Raw genomic sequence first — 18417 nt, 5'->3', positions numbered from 1 at the left:
CTCTCTATCATATTTGTCAGCCGTTCTTTGTGGTGTTAATTGAAATATGTCAGCGGACCAGGCGACGGGATGGTTCATTTGTAACCTCACCTTGTTACCCAGCCGGACAGATTCTATTAGATTGAATACAAACTCGGTTAAAGTGGGCCAATCTTCACCTCTCAGATGGCCGAGTGAAAAAAGAAAAATGTGCGCTGTAGAAATTGATGAAGTGGGAAGGAGGCTCTATTATGCTGCCAAGAGCCCTCGCCATGTGGCCACAAGGACAGCTGGATGGGATAGTGATAGTGCTGCTCTCGGTGACGTGATTGTGTGTGCTTGTGTTGGTGGGAGGATGGGTGTGAGAGGAGTTGTGCAACCTCGGATTCACAATTTCTATTGTCACCATATGGGATGAAGCATGCCCACACACACACACACACACACACACACACACACAGTTTGTAACCCCCACTCTTCAAACAGAGCCCACACTGACACACGCTGGCTTTATCATTCTGTACGACGATACATCAGCCACACTGAAGGGGAAGGTGACACACATACACTCACACGGCTCCTCCCGCACATGGCTAAATGTCACAGTCAGACACGTATTGATCGGCTGGAGATATTGCGTGAAAGATGGCCGTGTTGTGACATTCACACAGGCATGTGAGAGCACGTAGGCTTTGCCAGGTGCAAAGGAAGATGGGAAGAGCTGATATGTTTACAGAAAGACCTTATCTTGTCCTTTCATTATGGAAATGTGAGGAAATCATTGAGCTTCCTCCGGAGTCTCACCCGACTCTGCGTCGCACCTTCGCTGTCAGGCTCTTCTGATTTGCCTTGATTTGATAATACGACGATCTGTGTCTGTGTTAGTTCAGACATTCTTACGAATGAGAGGCAGTAAATACAGCCTGTGTGGCTTTTTTTTTTTTAAAGTGTATGCTCTCTAAACAGAACTCCAATATTTCCCTCATGCCAATTTCAGCTCCTTCTCTGCGTTCCTTGAAGTCACCCCCAGATGGAAATCAGTTACCATCGTGACTGACTGGGAAAGAGCTTCAGCAGACACTTCATTATTCACCTCTAACACCAGCCTCGCCTCTCCTCTCTCCCCTCTCCTCATTTTTCTCTCACCATCACACTCTCTCTCTCTTTCTCCCCTGAAGCCCCGGCTGTTGACAAGCAATTTGAAGTGAGCCTAAATTTAAAACTCGGCTGTGTCTCGGGATGCTGACGGGTATCACAGAAGTCCTGAGGAAGGCTTCGGCGCTGAGGTTGATATGGGCCTTGCAAAAAAAAATTGATGGGGTAATTGATGTGATGTGTTTTATCTTCCTCATTATCCCTCCCAGCACAGAGGCATCGGAAAGACGGCCGGTCTGCTGCACATCGGTGTTGAACGTGTGTGTCGGTGTGTTTGTTCAGTGCAGGCAGCTCTGACAACTCACCAGGGCTCTGCTTACTGAGTCACACAGACAAGTTGACTGCAAAAGCGCAGATGGTGGTTTGGTTAGGTCGTGCTTAGTATTCCAGTGGCCTGTTGCACTGTGGCCAGTGTATCACCATGGCGTTCAGCAGACACACCATGTGTGTTGGGAGATGTCCATTTCGTGTTCTAGTACATTTAGGAATACTTATTACTGTAGAGAAATACTGTGGCTGCTTTTACTGTATTGGTGACAATGGTTCTTATTTCTTTTTTAATTATTATTATTTTTTTAGAAACGTGTGCTTTTAGTTTAACTGTGTTTTGTTGTATATAAAGTAAAGACACTTTTCTTTATAGTTTTATAGCCCTTTGTTTCCTCACCCAGCAGCTATCTGTCCTCGTGGAGCGAGGAAAGCTTCACCAGGTTAAAGCTTGCTATAATATCTTCTATAATCTCTTTTATTTTCCTCTTGAGAAAGGTGCCTGACCTTAACATTAAAGCGCGGTACACACGCTCAAAGATAATCAGGACAGTTTTGGGATCAATTCCTCCTCCCAAAGTTACTTTTGTCTTCTTGGATGGTTTAAAAAAAAAAAAAAAGATAATCTCATCAGATTTTGCCAGGCTCTGAGGTGTGCTGAGTGATGGAAGAAGTCAAAACAGCGTCTGCACTGAGTCAGTTTTAGTGACATCCTGCTCGCACAGGAACATTTTGATTACATTTGATTTTTGTATGTATTTAAAGGGACGGACCATGTTACAGTAATATTTAGACGTAAACATTGACATTTATAAGCTCCGAACTATTTAACATCTGCAGGTCACATGTCCACCCCGTCCCCACAGCTTGTTTCCCTCTACATGAACATCTTCAGTCACACCTTTTTCCTGTTAGTTGTCAGCCCTGCTTAAATACACTAAAGTTGCGATTGACTGTCAGAAACATGTTGCGGGGTGTAAAAGTTTTCTGAGTCACGACTCTGTTGGGTCGGTGAATGTGTCAGTGTGTGTCGTGCTGTTTGGGTCATGTTGTTGCTCTCCACTCACTCTTATTACTACTATTATCATTATTAGTCATCAATTGTGGGGTCTCTCACAATTTTAGCATATTTGAAGTTTTTAAAATCCTTTAGTGTGAGCCAAACTTTATCTGTTATATCATGCATTCACTGCATGGACAGATTTTTACAAACATTGAAAAATACCTGCAATACTATAATTCCTTTTGAAGTTCAGAGCACAACATCAATCTGTTCTACTTATAAAGCCTGAAATGGCGAAACAATGGATCCTAATTTGCATAAAGAGCAGGGCTACACAGCACTCTTTGCTCACTACAACATTTGCACCAAATATAATCCTGCAAGACTTTTGGGTACTTCCTTTTCCCCAACAAATATCTTCTTACTTTGTCTGCAGCTTCGCATCACGTTGTGCCACCTCTATTATGTCTGCTTAGCATTTGCATAATTGCCAAGCTAACCAACAGGCAGATATCCCACTTCATGTTTCTGTTGAGTGCTGAAATGATTAGTTGTTTAATTAATCAGCCAACCAACAGAACATTAATCTAGCAGAATATGAATAGGGGATCAACGGAAGCAAATAAATGGCAACATATTCCAGCCGCGGCTTGTCAATTGTGAGAATTCGCCGTTTCATACTGTCAAGTTTTTTGTGTTAATCAGATATTTTTGGTTTCCAACTGTTTGTCAGACAATACAAGCAATTTAAAGACATCCAATAAGGTTTTAGGAAATTGCTTTTCAGTATTTTTGGGGCAATTTGAAAAATAATCATCAGATTAACAGAAAAGTGGAAGCAAATGTAAGTTGAAGCGCTGATTCTGTTTTTGGTCACTTTTTTTGGAGTACAACAGCGTAGCCTATCTGCTCGTTCCCATCCATTTGCATTGCTTTGTGAAGAATGACCCAATTTCCAAACACCAAGGTGTACAATCTGCAAAGGGCTCAGGTTTCATCAGGTTTCATGAGAGTCGTCCCCTGAGTGTTTCTCCACACTCAGTCATTTGACACTACAGGTCTTGTTTTATGGTTCCCACAAGCCAACAAGCATTATATCATGGTCTGCTGGGTGTCGACCTGCAGACTCGCATGATGTCATTTGATATATTATTATGGTGGTGGGGGGCAGGGGGGGGGGCTGATTTCTTCTGCATGTGTTTGGGGAAGGGGGTTGGGAAAGCTCTTCGACTGGTGTGTCTTCAGTGTTGAGAAATCTCTCAAATCTCACACTTTTTAACCCTCCCCAAAAAAACAAGATCCTTTACCCGGTTTTCAATTCTCATGTATCAAAAGTCAGACTGTGTGTGTTGGGATTTAAAACAATGATGTTACTGCTGGTGCTGACATGTTCCGCTGTCGATTAGCTCAGCTGGGTTCCTTCAGGACCCGGTCGTTGCATCCAAAGGTGTCAGATTGAAAAGCAATGCCTGTCGTCAGAATGTCCCACTCTTTTCTTTGTTGCAACTCAATTACTCGGCCTTTTACCCCGGGGAGGTCTGAATCCACCGAAAACCTATTTTAAAAACCTATTTCTCTCTCTTTTATCTCTTTCAGACAAACCTCCGCACTTCACACCGATGCAGCCTCCTGATGGTAAGTCCTCTGTGGTTTCCTCTCTGCTCGCCTTCGCTGACCGCTGGTGATTTTGGGTTGTGTACCTGCTTTTAATGACCTGGGACAGCCGATCCCGGCCTTTGAAGTGGGCAGCCGTCTGTGCACTGGGCCACGTTCGGCAGCTCGGCTTTTTGTTTGGGCACTGTTGGTATTTCAGGCACGTGGCCCAGGTCTGCTCAGGGCTTTGATGTGAGAAGGATCTTTTGATGACTTGATTTGATCTGCTCCGCACTGCTAGTTGGGCTGATGTTCAATATCTGTAACCAGAGCAGCATTCACATCCGTCTGATAGGGTCTAATAGGATAATAACCCTCCCTTCTCTGGGTATGCTACATTACCTGAGTGTCTCTCCTCAAAACAAGGTGACAGACTGATGGAAGGAAAGATGGTTCATATAGATGAATCACAGCGTTTTTTCTTTTCTATCATTTTATGTGAAAAATCGGAGATTCGTGTACTTGCCATTTAATTGCACGGAATAACAAAGACCAAAATGTTGATTGCTGTTGAATTCATGGTTGCTAATAACACACATTTTCCTGCTTTGAAGAGCTGATGTATTTTTGTAAGATCGCCATCACTTGAGGCTGGCGAGACAATGCTGTCTTTTTTTTTTACAGAAACAGGAGAATGAGAAGAGACCTTCTCACAGAATCTTTCACCAGTGTCTGAACTCTAAAAGTTTTGCAGTAAATAAGATCAGGTGATTTCGGAAATTCTGAAAGCCAAAACTGTGCTTAGTTGATTTTGATTATCAAAGATGTTAAAGCATCATGGCCCAATCTAACAACACTCGACAGCAACGTTCATAAGAAAACGTTTAAAAAAGAACAAGAAAAGTAACGCTAAAGTGCGTTGACCTTGAATCTGCCTTTTTAAGAGAAAGTACTCATTATTAAGCAACAGTTGTTACTAGGGTGCTTTACAACTTCAAATCTGTTTCCTAGCAAGCCACCACACTGTATCTCACACATCTTAAAAAATACATTAAGAAACATCCCAGATGCTGGCCATGATGGCGTCTAAACTTCTGCCCTGCAGCCAGTTGTGCTTGTAATACACTTTCAGAAATCCTGCGGCCTGTAGGCCAGGGGCGCAGCTCCCCTCATCATTCACATGTTCCTCCTCACGTCCCTTACATATAAATCTCTGCAATTGCTGCTGCGTTGTTTTAGTGGTTTTTCACGACCAATAGCAAGAGCTGTTAATTAAAAAAAGGAACAATTTATTTCCAAAACGGTGCATCTCTGCAAGCTTTAATTGGAGGAAAACAGCTGGTTTTCAAGCTGCTATCATGAATATTTATCGGACGCAGCACAGTGAGACGGTGCTTGATAGACTTTGGTGTTGTGTTTTTCTCTGTGCAGACAGACAGCTAGGGACGGACTCCTACTAGTTCTGTAGGTGTTGTATATTCCTGCTTGTGTACCAGCTACAAAGCCAGAGGTCTGAAGGAAGAAAACACACAGAGAAAATGTTTTTAATGATCCCAGCCCGCCAGCTCATGGCGGGGACAAAAGGCCACAGTGGGGGCTTGCCGAATCTTTTTCTGATAATTGCTCAATCACTCGCCCCATAGGCCAGTTTGTTTGGAAAAGTGCTGTGAGAAAGATGTCAGAATAAAAAATGTATCAAATTATATGTGGTTTATGATGTATGTGATTGTCAGGCACATTCAGGACAATGGGCTGTTCACTGTCAACGTGAAATGGCTTCAACAAATAATGGAACTTGATTGGAGTATTTCTCAACTAACCCTCTCCCTAACACCTGAGGAGCATACGACGTGTCTATGTTTGCCTCCTTTCTGCCTCATATCCCTACAGCACAAGAGATTCAATTGCAGCTGGCACAGTTTACAGCGGCTATTTATTTTAGTTTTAATGAAAGATGAAATTGCTTGACAAATGATTATATCTTACGGAGAGGTCTCTATTTGTCTGCTCAGAAGCAAATATTGCCACGAAATGTGGCTCTCTGCTGGGAAAATGAGAAACAGTATGCGGGCAGTGAAGCAGACCATTCCTGTCTTTCCATTGAATTTCCTCAGCAAAAGGAAATAACGCCCTGCTTATCGATTGAGCCACTCATTTTCCATGTATTAAAGTTTTTGCTGTCTGAAGGAGCAGTTTGTTTCTGCACTAGTCAACCGTTTAAAAGCTGCTGCTGGCCTTTAATTACATTTCCAATAGTTCTGTAGGCTTTGCACCTGCAGCCTATGCTGTTTTAATATGCTAAGCAAAACAAAAGGAACAGTACCCCAATCAGTGTGGTAAGCCTGCCCTGTGGGACACAGTTACTGCAGGTCATTTAAGGCTGGGGGAGATTAGTGGGACAATTAGGCCCAAATACAACAGTAGACCACTCTTTTTTTCCAACACATTTATTAGTTGTGAAGGGGTGATTTAGAAGATGCCATAAACCAGCTAATATAGCCCTGCTGTTTGTCAAAGCTGCTCAAAAGAGCAAAGGGCTTGCACTGCTGAACTTGTCCTCGGTTGCCAAGGACATCCTGCTCCCGGATACTTCATTACAGGAAATCACAGACAAGATAGCAAGGAGTCTTCACATTTAAAGTGCCTCATTTGTGTCTGAGCTGCAGCTGATGAGACGTCCTTATTAGCGTGAGAAGATTCTGCAGAAAGTGAAGGAATTTGTTCTGCAAATTAGAGCAAGAGATCATGGGACCCGCTGAGGGGAAAATGCAGGTTCGGCAAAACATAAGCTGAGCTCTTCGATGATATTTATGGGGGGGGGGCACAGCCTGCACAGCCCGCAAATACCTAAGGAATCCTACCCAATGAGCGTCCTATAATCACCAGTCAAAAAAAGTGACAAAAGTCACAAAGCAGCCTTTAATTAGGCTCTTTCTTTGAAAGCTTGTAGCAGCGTTTGCTTGGCTCAGGCCACACTCATTTTTTCCCGTCGTCTCCTGAGAATAAAACAGTTGTTGCGTGTTAGTCAAAGCTAGAAAGCTCAGAGAATTTGCAGCTTCAGGGATTACTATTGGATTTTGGTTGACCCTCAGAAATGGTAGATGAATAAGGCTCTTGGCCCCGGGGTGTCAGTGTCAACACTTGGACATCTGGAGAGTATAACTTGGTCTCTGTTGAAGGACATGTGAAGGACACGTGAACACATCGATAATATCTCATCTATATGTTAAATTTGACAGCATGTATTAGAGATTTGTACCGTAACAGGATATATATATATCTCCTTTGATTTATACCATATCTAGTGGTAATTGAAAACTAATAAAAAAAGGTTTTATCACATGAATTCTGTCTCAAGGTCTTCAGGCTGAGAAGAAAAGTTAGGTGTAAGCGACTTCCCCGGAGGAATTCTTCATTTTATTCTTTAACAACCAGAGGCGACTAAACACTGGGCACAAGAGGCCTAAAATAAGCTAGAGAGAGAGAGAGAGAGAGAGAGAGAGAGAGAGAGAGAGAGAGAGAGGGGGGGGGGGGGGAGGAAGTGTTATGGAGAAAGATCGTCAAACAGTTTAGAGGTCCTCTGTGCACAACCTGCCTGGCAGGAGCTCATTCGCTGTGAATCCTTCAATTCCGTATTTGTCACTGACAGCGTTCCCTAGAGGATGCTCCTAACTGACACACGTAATAAACTCCTGGACTGAAATGCAGTTTGATCTGGGACACCTGAAAAAAGAAAAATTGCCAGCGGGCTGACTAACACTTTAACAACACTTCCTCTTTCTAAAGAATTGACATAACTCTTCTGTCAGCTCGGGGAGAATACAGTAACTATGGCTCCACAACCATTACAACCTCAGATGGAGGACACACACACGCACACGCACACACACACACGCACACACACACACACACACACACACACACACACACAAACACAAACTCTAGTGTTATTTAATCTGCCGGAGCATTTTCCTGTGTTCTTGACAGTAAGCCCGACTCGAATAGAGGCAGAATTAATTATGACTCCTCGGCCTATCTTAATTAAATCATTTCACATCATAGATTTTGCACAACAGAGGCAAAATATCTACCTCATCTCTCAGCTGGGGCAGGCGGGGGGTGCTGGCTGAGAATGTCTCGCATCAAGATATCAAAGGTACACTGTAAAATTGCCTCTCCAGGATTACAATTTCACAGCAGAGTCGTCATGTCCAGCTTGTTAGCCCGCTATTGTGCTGGCTGCTGGGGGAAAGCAAAAAAGAGGGGGCAACGGAGGGCAGCCTTGACTTTATCAACAGAGAAGTCCGTTGCCCTTTGAATGTACACAAAGCTTTTAAATGAACTCCAGATCGTCACCTTGGTCACCGCAACCGACTTGTTTTCTTTGTCTGTGAATTCAGCTCTTATTTATCTGAGCAACCTGAAAGGCTAGCTGAGTAGCATCTTTTCAAAAGCAAAAAGGTCAGAGACAAAGAAATTAGCCTATAGTCCCGTCTTCTCCACGTCCAACCATTCGTCTTTGACAGCGTTGCCTCTCGGGCTTTCCTCACCTCAGCTCACTGCAGCTTACCCAGTATTGATCTGACAAGACAGGTTAGAGGCAGCAGTCCAAAGAGCTAAATAAAAAAATACCATTTATATCGTGAGAACTGAGTGTGCCAGAGGTGTTAAATATACAACACTGTTTTTGCTTCTTTTTTTTTCCAATGATAGGTGTAATTATTAACAATGTTGGCAATGCAGGTTTGCTTTGATATTGCCCTGTGGCGGTGGTGAAACCCCCGCTGATTGTTGCTGCAGGTTATTCCAGGACCTGGGACCTTGTAAGGATCAGCAGCTCTTTGATGTGGACAGACAGCACACTGAGCTATCTGTGCCTGTGATCTGGGAGCTGTCAGTCGGCCTCCCTGCTAGTCCGGTCTAATTTGTTGGCATTCGGTTTCTCCGTTTCATAGAAGTCTTATAGTCTTGTTCGGATCTCTGATCTGTTGTGTTGTTATCTAATAGTTTTTTTAAAACTCCCTGTTAGGTACCAGATGAATGTTAAAAAAAACCTCTTCAAACGCACCCTTCAGTTCGTCGGCCCCGTCAAGCTTTTTATTCTTGCACAGCACAAAATGCAAATTTCTTACTTTGCAGGTTAAGAATTTAAGACCAGAAGTATTATTGGGTATTAAGCAGTTTTTTTCAGAAATGTCTTCATGTCATTAAAATGTAAACTTTGCGCACATGTAGAACAAACTTAGGTTGAAGAATGTATCAGCTGTGACACTCGATGACAGTAGTTATAGTCAAAGTTTGAGATGCAGAGATGCACCGATCTTTTTGTGTTCAGCTCCGATCCGACTCTGTTGCATACGTACCGATACGGAAGTTAATACTGAATCATAATTTATGTTGTTGTTGTTTAGTTTAAAAGATTTAATTTGAAAACCTGATAGATGTTGCTGCAATAAAATGCTGGGTTTTAAAACAGCTTTGTGTAACCTTACAAATGATACAAAGTGCAAGAGTTGTACTTTTGAATCTACAAAGGGAGATCTTCCATCTCGCCTGAGCGTTGTCATGGAGACGATTTGTTGACACGTCTTCTAGTTCGGTCCCATCTCAAACCACAAGTTACAAACATGTTCAAGCTTCAAACGCAGTGACAAGGAAAAAACAATGAATAAAAGTAAAACATCCTTTCAGAATAAAATGTCTCGCTGTCGAGCTGAACGTGAATTAAAAGCCGAAGCAAAGAGATGAGTCTTGAGCAATGTTTTCAAAGTTAAAAAGATCAAATTGCTTCGACCTTGCTTGTTTACTCGCTATAAAATGAGAGATGTTAAAAGTTCTTAATTATTTGATTTATTGCTTTACACGACCTTTGGACCAACAGGCTACAAAAAACACGAAGCTAAACGCTACCTGTTCATGAGCAGAAGAACCCTAACCTGCCTGTCACCTGTGCAGAGGACATCACAATGAGCAGCTCTGCTCTTTGTTCACCCTGCACGGCTATTTCAGTACGTTCAGGAGTCGTATGCTTGTGTTTGGAAACAATGTTGATGTTCTGCATCTATTTAGCATCCAGTTATGCTAACAATAGCAGCTTACATTAGAGAGGATAAACACTCAAAAATCATTTCCATTAAACTTTTTTTTATTTTTGGGTGCCTCAGGAAACAATCACTAACCTGTGAAATCTTTAAATGCAAAGTACCACACACACACACACGCGCACACACACACACAAGCACACGCGCACACAATGACACTGCATGTGGCAAAAACGCTATAATCGCTGTTTTGGGGGAAGGGATTAAGCAGTAGTCCGTGTTTCATGCATAGCGATGTTAGCACAGACGAGTAAATATTCCTCTCCTGAATGTACGTCCACACTGACGAAGGTTTACTTTGATGCCAGCTAATATTTTTCCTGTTTAATTGCTTTGTGAATTCATCCAAACTGAAACAGTCATTTTCCTTTTTCTTGGCAGAACAAGAGATATAAAAAAGAAAAAATCAAAACAAATGTTCAGTATGTGAAGTCTCTGAAATGAAATGGAAAGAATGGCATTAGCGGGATAAACAAAACCCTATTGACAGCATGAATCCAGGCAAGCTAATTAACACTTTCTTTCTGCTTATCAAAGCTGGAACTGCTGAGCGTAGCAATGCAAACGGCGGGTTGAAAGCTCACCCCTTCTCGGCATTTTGTCAAATATCGGAAGCAATTAGGATGCGGAATAACGCTTTAAATCTGAGGATCTGTATGTTCTTTGAATGATGACAGCAGCCATTGGGCTCCAGTGAAAAGCTGTGTCCCATTAACACAGCAGCAAGTTATTTTAAATTGGGACTGTGTTGTCGCTCCAGCGTGTGCTGTGATGGGCAGGCGCTAATTTAATTGTTGGGTGGTGATGTCAGGAAATAACCACACTGGGAAGCGTAACCAGTGCGACAAATTCCATTGTCAGGTTGTTAATTAGAAGAAAATAAGTGGCTTGCCGTGTCAATGTGTCGCTGAACATTATTACGCTGTGATATGCTGCCATTAGCAGAGTCCTGGATCACAGTCACAGTCAGTGTTTCCTTATTAAGGAAAGTTATCGGAGCGTCTCGCTCTCTGCCGACAACATCTGCACTGCTCACAAACACACAGATATGTACTGTAAATGTCCAAGTTTTCCGCAGTAGTCAAGAATCTTCAGTTCAGTGCTCTCTTACTCTCTCTCTCATTCTGTCAGACACACACACACACACACACACACACTCACACACATTCATATGAAAACACACGCTTACTGTGAGTTGAACATTTCACCCCTTGCTTCTTGTCAGCCAGAAACATTGTTTACAGATTGCAGTTGAACTTCAGGATATGAGCGCGCACAAACACATACACACAACACACACACACACACACACACACACACACACACATACACACACACACACTCCCCGCACATTCACACATTTCAGAACCCAGAACATCAGATTTTACAGTTCGTATCCACTTTTATCTTTGTCTGCGTGTGTGTCTATGCTGTGGGGATTGAGTGTTTGTGTGTGTGTGTGTGTGTGTGTGTGTGTGTGTGTGTGTGTGTGTGTGTGTGTGTGTGTGTGTCTGTGTGTGTGTGTGTGTGTGTGTGTGTGTGTGTGTGTGTGTGTGTGTCTGTGCCCCTTGGAGGCTCATACACAGTTCTCTGAACCTCCCACCCTCAACCTCACTCAGAAGCACACACACAAAATGAAATGAAGCATCACCTCTTTCAGACTCACTTGATTTAACGTTGAGATAGTTGATTTCATGTTTACCTCCCATGCCTGTACATGTACCCAACGTTGTCATGGAAACCATACGATCAACGAGATTTTCACATGCAGACACATGGATTCCCAGTTTAGAGAATGAAAACTTCTTCCTGATAATGAGTCTCTGTAAATGCACTGCTAAATATGTCACACACACAGACGCATCACGTCACCTTATTCCTGGACCCCGAGGCCGCGGCGCCAATCTGTGCATGTGTTGAATGTATGTATATGTGTGGTGTATAGTATTCTAACACACTGACGCATGGCTCTGAAACATGTCAGTGACACCACTTACACCACGCTTGCTGAAAGGCCGTGATAAAAGCACTCATACACACACACACACACACACACACACACACACACACACACACACATAGACGTGGCTGAGCACTGCCCTCTCACTGAGCTTTAATACGATTTATGATCGCAGAGAGTGAGACAGAGGGCACCAGATACTGAGACAGAGAGAGAAACAAATAGAAAAAGACTGCAAATCACCATCATTATTTGAATGCTTCTGTTCGCCTTCTCCCCTCAGTGTAATAAAACACAGATGATACACACTGTATATATATATTGTAGCTGGAGGAATGGAGGGACCGAGTTTATTAAATGCTACAGTGTGACACAGAGTTAGCCAGGGGGCATAATGCAAGATAAAGACACATTAAACTGTTTACCCACCTGTCACAGTTTTAAAGCAGTGTTTATGCATGTCCCTCAGGGGGCTACGTAGATTGTGTGTGTGTGGGGGGGGGGGCGGTTCATGACATGGTGAATTTCAGATAGCTGGTTTTGTCCAGTGCTGAGCAGCAGCCACTGAGTCGTTACATATCTCCAATGTGAGGCAGGAATGTGAAAATGAAGGGGAAAAAATGTCTTGAATGCTCGGCTATTGATTTGAGGAAAGAAAAAAAAAGAAAAACCATTCCTCAAGCAGATGCTTCACTGATTTAACCCTTTATGCACCTCGCTTTATATGTTTAGTTTTCAATAGAAGCTTCATTTGTAAATGAGACAAATGACCTTTCTAGAATTTAGAATATCTGAATAATCATTGATTTATAAAAAATCCTCATGTGAGTATTATCCCATCTTTGAAATGTATTTTTTTATTATATTTACAGGTGCGTAATGCCGCATTCATACATTGGCTATAGCATATTTGAAAGCTGTTAGCCAACCTCCATTAAAGAACAAGAAGAAAGCAATAGTGTGTGATGGAGGAATGCTACATTTTTTAGGTCTTGAATGGTGATTTGCGTCCAGTATTAGCATCAAGCTAACATGCTAACATGTACATCCCGGTCCATCTGTAAAATGAATCATTGGCAGTAATTCAAATGTCATTAAATATTTTCCAAAGATATAAAACCGTTTACTTAAAACAAAAAAATCCTCACTGAGGCTGTCAGGTTGAGAGCGCTTTTCTTCCTTCTTGTCATTTTATTCTCTGGTCAAACAATTTTCTCCAGCTGTGCTGCATGAGTCTGGGGCGACTATTCACAACAATTATGATCTGTCTATCTGTATGTATCTGTCTGCTGCATCTGTCTGTTTGCCTTCTGAAATTGTTTATGAGAAACGCTGAAGATGTGTTGTGCACTCGGGGTGAAATAAGGGGAATTCATTTTCCCCTCCATGACTGGCTTTGCACACAGATTGTTTTGTTCACTTTGCATGCATTTAACTCGTCATTACATTACAATCGCCCACAGTATTTTGAGCCATACACCTCAGAGAGTGTGTGTGTGTGTGTGTGTGTGTGTGCGCGCGAGAGAGAGAGAACAAACAGGGAGAGTTTAGTATTCCAGCAACCTGCACATCTGCCCGGCTGCTCATTTCCATAATGAGAAAGAGAAGCAGAGGAATGGAAACACAATGAAGAAGTGATGGCAATTTGAACAATTTAGATGTTTGCTTTTAGGGAGAAAAAAAAGGTGTGTGTGTCTTGATTGTTCGCAGCATGTGAACGTGTGTGCAGCTCTGTAATGTGGCTATTTGAACAGCTTTAATGCTGTGTGAATAGTAAGTTTTCACATTCTCACAATGTGAGGAGATTAAAAACAGAAAGTTCTCTCAAATGTGTCACGTTTTCCAACAGTGAGCCAACAGGCAGGCGTGTGTGTGTGTGTGTGTGTGTGTGTGGAGGAAACTGCTGAATTCGCTATGAAACTCTGTTTAGTCGAACCTCTACTCAGGGGTTACGATGCAAATTTCAAATTTACTGAACAAGTAGTTTCAACCTTTAAAACGTTCCCATCGGCCATTTGAAGCAAAAATATTGTGAGACACAAAAGTGTTCTTTCATTTTCAGCAGTTTGTTCAGGACATCTTCAAATCCTCCTGAGCCTTGTTCACACTTTCACAGAACTCCAGAGAAAATCCTGAAGCTTTCGCCTTGATTATCACGTTTTCACTCTGAATTTATCCGGAGTTTCTCCTTGCAAAGCCCCCTGGTATTTTTTCCCCCCAATCCAAGTGAGCTGGTGTGAGAGCGCAGTGGGATACAATCAGGACAATTCACCTCGAGCGAGTGGGAGGGGGTGGTGACGATTATTCCCTGTGATTGGAGCACAACCGCAGACTGTATGCACGCCTCCAGGCACTATTTTGTGGAAGTGCATATGTGAAAACAGTTTCTTAAGTGAAGCCGGTATGGAAATACCATAAACCTCGAACCAAGAAGCAGCTGGGGGCAACTTCACTGGTTTCAGAGAGCAGTCACAATACGACTCAGTCCTTCTAACCTTATCTAACGCAGCCTGGTGTTCACTTGCATTGATTTCTATAAGAGTGAAATATAGTCTTGCAGGCACAGGCACTCGGTTACAGTACGTGGCTACCAGTGATTGACAAGCAGATTTTAAGTGATCTTTCAATCAGAGATGTAGCAAAGCATATTTAAGCCATCGACCAGAGATTCCAAGAAACCGAGATGGAGACGGCTAAAATGTTCAAGTCAACGCTTCAAGATGTGAGTCAGTCACCTTGTGGGCGAGGTCATGTCGGCTGTGTCCACGTGTTGCAGTCTTTGAGCTTGACCCATACTTTAGGACTAAATGTCAGGATATCTCAGACTTCTGCTTCAGCTCTGATCAATCCTTTTGTGCGTCCATCATTTTTTGACCTGATAATTGCACACTAAAAAAATCACTGTGATATCCTTTAAAAGGAAGAAATTGACTTTTTAAGCCATAGTTTGACAACTGTTGTCTTCACTCCAGTAATGATAAAGTCAAGTGTGTTTTCAGCTTGACACACACACACACACACACACACACACACACACACATATGCACACAATACTTTGGTTTTCGAGTGAAGATTTAATGCTCTGCTCTTTGCTTTTATTAGACGGTTTGTGTATCGTATATCAGCAAGCACTCAAGTTCCAGTTGTAGACACAAACACATGTACTCAACATGTGCTGCACACATGTGGAATTTCATTTCAAGTGAGCTCATGTCTATCCCACACATATGCTCACACACACACACACACACACACACACACATCTTGAAGAAAACAAGGCATCCAGTGTGAGTCCCTCCAAGTATGATGTGTATTAGTTTGGACATTTCCCACTGGTGTCAGACAGCTCTCATCTCCCACAGCTGTCTCCTGTCAGTACACTGCAAAAACTTCATTTCACTGTAACAAGCTAGTTATTATCAAGACTCACAATTTAAAAAACAAAACCACACAGATTCATCAGACGGTTGACAGGGTTCCATGTCAGTTTAGAAACCTCCTTCTCCTGCTAATTCTCCTCAGAAGAGATGACATATTTCAGCCCTCTTTATCACGATGCTCTTGCTCGAGGACGGGATTATGGGTGGTAGAATCTCCGACACTTGAGATTCTTTCTTTTTTGATATTGCCTGATACGTTTGGATCTGTGATGAGCTCAATGTTTAACGGAAAATAGCTTTTACATGCTTCACACTCGGAACTTGAGTTTCCTATTTATTGACTTTGGTTTACAGTGCATTTTCCTTTCCACACTTTAACTGTTCTCTATCTCTTTACGTCACTCTCTCCTAAACTAGAACACACACACACACACACACACACACACACACACACACTACACACAGACTTAACTACAATCCCAGGCAGCACGCACATGCACATGAAGATGCACAATATGACGCACGTGCACACACAGATATACACACACATGCACACAAAACAGCACAAAGTCCCCCTCCCCCACTCACCCAACTGTGTCTGGCTACATCCTACCAGGTGTGTTTATGTCTGCAGGAAATGTTCTATTGAATGAGTGTGTGTGTGTGTGTGTGTGTGTGTGTGTGTGTGTGTGTGTGTGTGTGTGTGTGTGTGTGTGTGTGTGTGTGTGTGTGTGTGTGTGTGTGTGTGTGTGTGTGTGTGTGTGTGTGTGTGTGTGTGTGTGTGTGTGTGTGTGTGTGTGTCTAATTCAGTCCATTAGTCTTAGTTGGAGGAAGGAAATGGAGCAGGAGTTACAGTAACTTTCACTCCCTGGCTCTCTGAAAATATGTTCAGGGAAGAGAGGCGACTCAGGGGTTAGACTGACGGTGAACAGCGGCTCTTCTCTGGTGGATTTAGACCCTCATAGAAAATTCAAAAATGGACAACGTTGATAATGGAGAAAACTGATCGTGGAGGGCTACCGAAAACCTCTCGTTCTTACATATTTAACATGTTAGGAGTAAGAATATCTCATCTTTTGCTTTTTCCCCGTAGTAGGAGCTGCATGCACAGTGGCTTTGACGCATGTGTTCATGTCTTTAGTTGTGTTAAAGGGTGTTATTGAACATTATCCTGAAAATGAGTTTGAGGAAGAGAACGTCATGGGAAAGAGCGATAGAAGGAGCGAGAGAAAAACGAGGAAGGATGGAAGAACATTTTGAGGAAAGATTCAAAGATAAAAAAAAAAAAGATGTGAGGAAGAAGAATATAGAAATTTGAGTGGGAGGATGAGGGGCAACAACAAACAGTCACTTCCATCATTCTGCAAACTGAGGATATGAAGTTATCATTCTTCAGAAAATGACCTGAACTGAAATTGGCCTTCGATTTGTCTTGCTACTCCACAGTTTCTTTCTCCTCCTCCTTTTCTTTTTTTCCCTACCTTCCCTCTTCAGAAACTCCTTGAACTTCACCCCAGCGCTGTGGGCTACTCAGCCTTGGGGAAAGACTTAGCACCTTTAGCGTGAGTGTGTGTGTGTGTGTGTTTGAGTGTGTGTGTTTGTCAGAAGCAGACATTTTAATTAAAACAGGTTGCTGCGATTGAGCCTCTCATAAACTGCTCAGCACACACCCGCGATGAGCACGCTTTCGAGAGGTCCCAGAATGCATTGCTCCTCCAGTGGCTCAGCTGTCTCCCTGTCTGTCATATCAAAGACAATCATCAATGCATGGCTTTTAATAAAAGATCAAAATGACATCAATCAAGCCAATAAGACGACACAGAGATGAGTCTGTGTTGCTGAGTGAATATGGGTTATAAGGTGTGTATTGGACCCAACATGTGGTCTGTGAACTTCTACTCATGAGGTGGAAGGGGGGGGAGGGGGTTCAATTCTCAGCCTTTAAAGCCATGTAACACTCATCAATCCCCTGAGAGGCAATACATCCCCTCTTGTTCCAAATGAGACTTTTATGTGCGAGTACGAGGAGCACCAAAGGGAAAAAAACAGAAAAGACTGCAATTACCTCAGCGCCATGCTGGGTTCATCTGATGCCAAGCTACGATTCAATCACACACACCCCCCCAACACCCCCCCAGGACCAGTTCCATTATAGCTAAGAGGAACAGGGATTGGTTTGGGTGATGATGTGAAGCTTCCTACTTTTGTCTTTCAATCAGATAAGGGAGAGTTTTTTTTGTCTTTTTCTGCTCTTAGACGTCCACCCTGTCTGGAGTGACTCTGAACTGGAGTTGTTTGAGATGGTTCAGCAGTCCTGTTAGACGTCCAATCAGGTCAGGAGCTGCTGCAGAGAGAAGCACAGCGGAGCGAACACACACACACAATATTTTCACGCTGCAATATTTGATCGATGACTCGCTACATATCAATATTTTACGATATAAAATGGCAAGGTGTTGCAAGAAAAAACATTCTGGTTATAGAATGATAAGAACTATCAGGGTTCGTGTTGGTTTGAGCTTCAGATTGCAGTCACTGTTAGTGCAAATCACCAGATATTGTTGTTGGAGGTCGGATTGGTTGGCTTTAGCCATTCGATGCACACTTGACGACATGACGGCACATACATGCACATACACGCTCGCAAACTCATTATTTATGCACTTGCACATCCTCCAGCTAAGGCAGGTAAACAAACAGGGATTGGGTATTTGTCAGAGGATGCGCCATAAAGCCAATTTAAGGAGATCAGATCAAATGAATCCATGTTGGTCCCTGACCAAATACATATTCTCACAAACTCAAAGCAGATCAGATTCTGCCTTTTATTGCATACACGACCACACATGGAGTAAACAGTGATACATGTTGAATTAGGGTCCAATCCAGGCCTGTTCAGTGCATCATTTAGGGCTCTGAAGGGATCTCATGTAGCCCCGGTGAAGTTAAATTTTGCATGTAGTCATGCATATTTAACTC

The 18417-nt window shown here is 42.7% G+C and overlaps 1 protein-coding gene across 9 annotated transcripts in view; it reads left to right on the top strand.

Annotated features, from left to right (window-relative positions):
- agrn (agrin) overlaps positions 1-18417 on the top strand; it is a 279779-nt gene that overhangs the window by 103040 nt on the left and 158322 nt on the right. For all 9 annotated transcript variants that reach the window (XM_079360460.1, XM_079360454.1, XM_079360453.1 and 6 more), the window contains one exon: positions 4001-4039. In XM_079360460.1, coding sequence (XP_079216586.1) covers positions 4001-4039 — 39 coding nt within the window. The remainder of the gene's footprint in view (positions 1-4000; positions 4040-18417) is intronic.

This window comes from Symphodus melops (genome assembly GCF_947650265.1).
Source record: "Symphodus melops genome assembly, chromosome: 13".
Classification (NCBI taxonomy): Eukaryota; Metazoa; Chordata; class Actinopteri; order Labriformes; family Labridae; genus Symphodus; species Symphodus melops.
Note: the sequence above shows the minus strand (reverse complement) of the source record. Positions and strands in the feature narration are given on the sequence as shown.